The 6,481-nt window shown below is 38.8% G+C and overlaps 1 protein-coding gene across 1 annotated transcript in view; it reads right to left on the bottom strand.

Moving 5' to 3' along the window:
- The window catches only part of CXCL17 (chemokine (C-X-C motif) ligand 17), a 12,484-nt gene that overhangs the window by 1,289 nt on the left and 4,714 nt on the right, over nt 1-6,481 (bottom strand). Inside the window, exons 2-3 of the mRNA XM_004694164.2 lie at nt 3,424-3,504; nt 2,351-2,446 (exon numbers count right to left, since the gene is read on the bottom strand). Of these exons, the coding sequence (XP_004694221.1) occupies nt 2,351-2,446; nt 3,424-3,504 (177 nt within the window). The remainder of the gene's footprint in view (nt 1-2,350; nt 2,447-3,423; nt 3,505-6,481) is intronic.

Consider the following 6,481-nt stretch of genomic DNA (forward strand, 5'->3'; position numbering starts at 1 on the left):
AAGAGACATACATGAAATTACTACTCAGACCTAGAAATATATGTCCAGTAACCCCTTTTCTGTTCATTCCCTTCCCTCTCCTTTCCTGACTTGTATAGCAAGCATTTACTTTATTTTTTGTTTACCACCTACATATATATTCTCAAATAATTTAGTATATAATTTGATCTGCTTTTTGAGTTTTTAAAATCATGCTATAGTTACTCTTTTATATGTTGAATTTTTTTCACTCAATCTTACGGTTGTAAGATTTATTTACATTGTTACATGTTCATTCTCACTGATACCTATTCTACCTATTATTCTAGATAATATCTGTATATTCTAAAATATATGCACTATTCTGTATATACAATATTCAAATGTATCCCGCTCTAATTGATTTAGCAATCAGTTTTCACTTTGGTATAGTTGTGAGCAATGTTAGGAAACTCTTGTGTTCTTGGTGAGTAAGTGTGCTTTCCTTTTGAGTACTATAGGTCCTTCATAGTCACCTGCTCTACATCCCAGGATTCAGCTAACCCCAGATGTTACTAGATAGGCCTGCAATTGTGTATCTGTACAGAATACGGACATACCTTTTCCTTATCATTATTCCCTAAGTTATATAGAATAACTACTAATTACATAGCATTTATATTGCATTAGGTAATATAAGTAATCTGGAGATGATTTAAAGTACTATATGAGAGAGAATGTGTAAGTAATATGCAAATATTATTTCACTTTATATAAGGGCATGGAACATTCTTGGATTTTGGTATGAGGGATTTCTAAAGTGTCATTTCGGTTCTGCCTATGGCATTGCCTGCCTACCTCACATTGATTTATAGGAATTCTCTAAATATTCAGAATGTGTTAATTCTTTGTTAGTTAAATGTGATGCTGCTGTCATTTCTTTCTCTCTATATTGTCGTATTATTGTTTAGATGGCCAGAATTCTTTAATTTCACTGAAGTCAGATTTTCTACTCTTTTCCTTTATGGCTTTTACCTTTTGATTCTTGTTTAAGAAACCCTTTACTATCCCAAGATCATTACTATATTTTTCTATGTTCTCTTACAAGTTTGTCTTTCAAATTTTAGATATTAAATTCACCTAAAATCAATTTTTGTGAAGAGTGTGAAGAAGGTGATGTCTAACTCTTTTCTCCACTTAATGTATTGTGGCAGTCTCTCCAATAAGTACATAATGATTTACCTTATTATTTTTGACAACTGCAGAATTGCCAGATTTGTTTTTGATTAACCATAGTAATCAAGGAATGGTTGACATGAAACATTTGTTTTCATCGTACAACATAATAATTCAGTATTTGTACATATTGCACAATGATCACCACATTAAGTTTAGTTAATGTTGAACATTTTTAATTTTCCATCTATTTCTCAGTACAAGTATTGCTATAATTAATAATCTTGTACAGGTATCTTTGATTATCACTATACTAGAGATCTTTTAAAGTGAGATTACTGGGTTAAAATGTACATATATAACATTCAGATAGGTACCAAAAAATTATATTTTACCTCTGTTCTCAATAATAAGGAACCTGACTTATCCCTTCTTTCTTTTCTGAATGGTCTCACAATTTTCGGCCACCTATTTTGTTTTCTCATTCTAACAACATTTCTAATTCCCTGCTTCTCTAGATCTGACTTTCTTGAACCATATGTCAGGAATCCAAAGAAAATAATTCTGTTTTATTTCCTGTGCACACTTCTGTCCCCACTGTCCTTAATATCCCTTCCACCCTCTCAGCCTTTCTCTCTCTTCCCTTCTCCTTAATCTGAGAAACCCCATTTCATTTATTAATGTCTGCCAATTTTTATAAATTTTTTTTGTCTTTTGTCAATTCATGTGCTATGTTTCCTACGTTTCCTTGTTTTACTCATATATATATATATATCATACATATTTGTATGATTTACTCTGTTCTTAGTAGCATATTAATTTGTTTCACATTTGTTAATTTAATTTTTTCTATGACATTTTAAAACTGTTGGACTAGAAGGAAATCAAATTCTATTTGACTCTGACAATAATGTCATCTTTAGAAATCAATGATTAGGTCCTCAACAACTCCATCTCCCTCTACTTTAATAAGCAATGCGATTCTAAAATCTAAGTGTTTGGTTAAACTTTTCTAGTATAAGGAAAATCTTGTTATTATTATTACTATTTTTGCTCTTCCTAGTTCCCCATGAGTTGACATTGAGTAGAAGACACTGAGATATATTCTTATCCTGCTCTTCATTTCATCTCTCCCGTCTGTTTTTGACCCTACTTCATTCTAGTTGATTCCACAGAGTTACCTTAGTTCAAGGAAGATCATTCTTTTGAAACTTACGGGTTTTCTTCACATTGCTCTTGAAATGATCACAGGGACATTGCTTCAGTCCAGGGACTGTGATGAGTTTCCTTTTAGGGACTCTCAGGAACAAATCTGAAATAATGGGGTTGCTGCTTAGATGGGAGGATTGATATACTTGAGGGTAAGTAGTAGGCAGGGCTTAGTTGCCTTACAACTCCTTTTCCATATTGCAATGGCATAAGGAAAAGGATAAGCACAGAACAGTGGGCATATCCTGTCACACAAGTGCCCAGATTTCTGAGGTGTTTTGCCTGACTTTATGGGCCAGAATTTGGTGGAAGGTTTGGAGGAGGCATTTACATTGTTACGTGTTTATTCATTTTCACTATATTATTAATATTCTATGTCATATTCTACATTATAGAATTACACGTACTGGTTCTGATGATACCTCTAATTCCCTGCTTCTCTAGACCTGATGTTAAAAAGAGGCAGGGACCTCCTTGGTAGTGCAAAGGGTTAAAATACAGCACTGTTAAGCCATCTGCAGCCACTGCAGCACAAGTTTCATCCCTTGCCAAGGAGGCGACCCACATGGTGCAGCAGACCTCTCCTGGCCCACCAGCTGCTCTCCTCAGCAGTGTACTTAAGTCAGTTTGTCTTTTCTGCTCCCAACTCTGTCGCTGGTGAATCCTCCCATTGTCCCTCTCTCACCTCTTGTATGCATAAATAAATAATTTTTTTTTAAAGGGATAAGACCTAGTTGTCTGTTAGTGGGTGCTTTACCTCGTGTAAGCCATTTTGCTGCTCTTGATTTCAGTCTTACCTGTGGGTAAAATAAGGTTGAGAATAGACTCTGGGAAGCTTTGGGAAGGCAGTCTGGGTCCCAAAGAGGAGGAATGGGTGGCAGACAGAAATTCAGCTAGCTTTTCCCTGGTTGATCATTTCTTGTCTAAGACTCAGGAAGGAATAAGCGCTGGTGTTACTGTGATGGGCTGGTGGAGGGGGACAGGTGAGGGCAGCTCCGGTTTCCTAGGCACTGGTCTTTGGAACGCTAGCGAGAGAGATGGGTTGTGACAGTTCAGTGTTGCTGATCCTGAGTGACTGACCTTTGCATTCACATTCCTGGCCTCCTTCCTGGAGTCTTCTCCCAGAAGCCTGGCTTTGGCCCCTGTGGCCTCTGGCGACCCCTGTCGGAGGGAAACAGGTCACTTCCAGGCACTAGAAAGGGGGGGAGCCCAAAGAAATGGTTTCGTGACATTGAGCTATCTGGGTTAATACAATTCCATTTCTCTCTCTTGTTTCCACTCGGAAATTTAGGATACTTCAAGATAGGAATATTTTAAATTAATAAGCCATTGAGTTTTAAAATCTGGCCTGGAGAAAAGCTTAGCTGGAGCTAGGCGGAGAAAGAATGGGTTCTGGGTGGAAGTAAGGACAAAAGCTAGCTGTTATCACCACCCTCCCATTCACCAGTTCAAATCCTCATGATTTAAAGAATGAGAGCTAGGAGCAAACTACCCATAAACCTGACTCCAAGTTTGCAGTTTGAATGCATAACCCCAGGCACCTGACCTCAAATATTTACGTTTGTTGTTCTGGAACATTTTGGTCTCTATTCAACTATTATTTGATCCTGTCTTATTCCCATTTTATGATAAAATATATTTATGACAATCATTGGGAGTATGGAACTAGAACTGAGCCCAGACAATGCTTTCTTTGATAATCATTCCTGGTGTTTCCTGTCAGAATGAATTATGCTTTCACATAGCTCCTAATTGTGTGTGAATGCACCTTTCTTATTGCACTATAAGTTAACTTAGAGTTTATTGCTTGAAACTGTTGTGTCCCTTTGAATCGTATCCATTCAAATTCATGCTGAAGCCCTAATTTCCAGTGCCTAACAATTATTGCATTTAGAGATAGAGCTTTTAAAGAGGTGGTAAAGTTAAAATGAGGCCATTTTGATGGGCCATAATACACTCTGATGGGAGTCCTTGCAAAAAGAAGAGATTCGGACATACAAAGAGATACCAGGTATGTATGTGCACAGAAGAATGGTAATGATCTAAAGCAAGAAGGTGGCAATCTACAAGCCACGGAGAGAGATCTCAAAAGAAACCAAAACCGTTGACCTCTTGACTACTTTCAGGTTCCAGAACTGTGAAAAAATAAATTTCAGTTGTTTAAATTATCCAGTGTGTGATATTTTATTATATCAGCCCCTGGAGACAAAACAAACAAACTACAACAACAACAAAAAAAACCCTTTCTCTTTCATTGCATTCTTAACCAATGGTTTAATAGTTATTTAACTACATAGTTCCTGATAGATGGTAGGAACATTGGTAAATGTTTGCTCAATAACTCTATGGGCAGGTTGTTTAAAGTGGGCCCTTAAGAACAGTGATTCAATCCAGATCCTCTGTTTTCCAGACTCTGCTCTTTCGCCATACAGATGGAGGGTGTTGCATCATTCCCCTAAGTACTAGTTTCCAAATATTCTCATGTGCTCTTTCAAGCCCTGTTAAAATAACAAACAGGCATAACCCCTGCCATCTATACTTTTCTAATATTTTACTCTCGCTTGACCTCTACTCTCATTTCAGAGAAAAGCCACAACATATTAGAGCTAGAAAACATCTTGGAGATTACTAATTGAATCCTTTTCATTGGGATTTTTCTCCTCCTTGATGTAATATAATTATATGAGATACAATATGAAAAGTACAAATAAAAAATCTTTACTCTTAATAATCATTGACATTTTGGTGTGTTTTCTTCATATGCTTGTTATAGAGTGATAACTATAATATGTAAGCAAATGTCTTTTTACTCAATTAAAATTTTTTCCCCTTTTACTTTATGCATACAAGAGCTGGGGTGTAGGCCAGAGATATGTGTGTGTGGGGAGGTGGTGAGAGAGTTCACCAGAGACAGAGTGGGGAGCACTTGGATAAGATTTCCCAAAGTGGAATTACTGGATTAAAAGTTAAGACCAGGGCCCTCCCTGGTGGCGCAGCGGGTTAAAGCACAACACTAAGAAGCTAACGCCACTTCCGCATGAGTTCGATCCCCGCCTGCCCGGGAGGAGATCCACATGGCGTGGCAGACCTCTTCTGACCCGCCCACTGCTCCCCTCAGCAGTGTACTTGTCAATCTGCCTGTTCTGTTCCCCGCTCTGTCTCTGGTGAATCCTCTCACCCTCCGCATCTCTGGCCTGTACCCCAGTTCTGTACAAATAAATAAATAAATCTTAAAAAAAAAAAAGTTAAGACCAGGGGCCTCCCTGGTGGCTCAAGGGTTTAAGTCTGCAGCAGAGTTCAATCTCCTGCTAGAGAGCTGATCCACATGGTGCAGCAGACCTCTCCTGTCTCACCTGCTGCTCCCCTCAGCAGTGTGTTTCAGTGGATCTGCCTGTTCTGCCCCCCACTGTGGTTCTGGTGAATCCTCTCACCCTCTCACGCTACCTGCCTACATCCCTGCTCTTATATGTATAATTTTCTTTTAAAGAACTGGGGTGCAGGCCAGAGGTGCACGGGCGGTGAGAGGATTCACCAGAGACAGAGTTGGAAGCAGGGTCAGATTGAGGAAGTACACTGCTGAGACAGAGTTGGAAGCAGGGTCAGATTGAGGAAGTACACTGCCGTTCGGTCAGGAGAGGTCTGCCGCACCATGTGGGTCACCTCTGGGGCCGGGGCTCTACCTCGCACTGAAGGGGCTAGGTTTGCTTGCAGTGCTGTGCTTTAACCTGTTGTGCCACCGCCAGCAAGGAGGGCCTCTTGTATGTATAAATAAATAAATCTTTTTTAAAAAGTTAAAAGCAGTTTTCTGTTTCTTGATACCATGACCAAACTGCTTTTGAAAGGCTTGTACTAAGTGAACTAAATCACCAACTTTATTTTTTTTTTCCAGATGAGGAAACTGAGACCCAGAAAGAACAATGAAATGCCCAGGTTCACAAAGATAATGATGATACACCTAAAGCTAAAACCCAGGGCCAAGATTCTTAGTCTGTTCTTGGTGCAGCCTTTCGAGACCCTGATTTACGGTGTGGCAAAGTTAAGCAGCTTGCTTCCCAAGCCTCAGATATTTATGGATCCCATTATGATGTTTGCTATAGTTCGTACCACCCACCTGCTATGATTTACTTAATACTTTACT

Source organism: Condylura cristata, unplaced genomic scaffold, assembly GCF_000260355.1.
Source record: "Condylura cristata isolate star-nosed mole 26May11 unplaced genomic scaffold, ConCri1.0 scaffold00041, whole genome shotgun sequence".
Taxonomy (NCBI): Eukaryota; Metazoa; Chordata; class Mammalia; order Eulipotyphla; family Talpidae; genus Condylura; species Condylura cristata.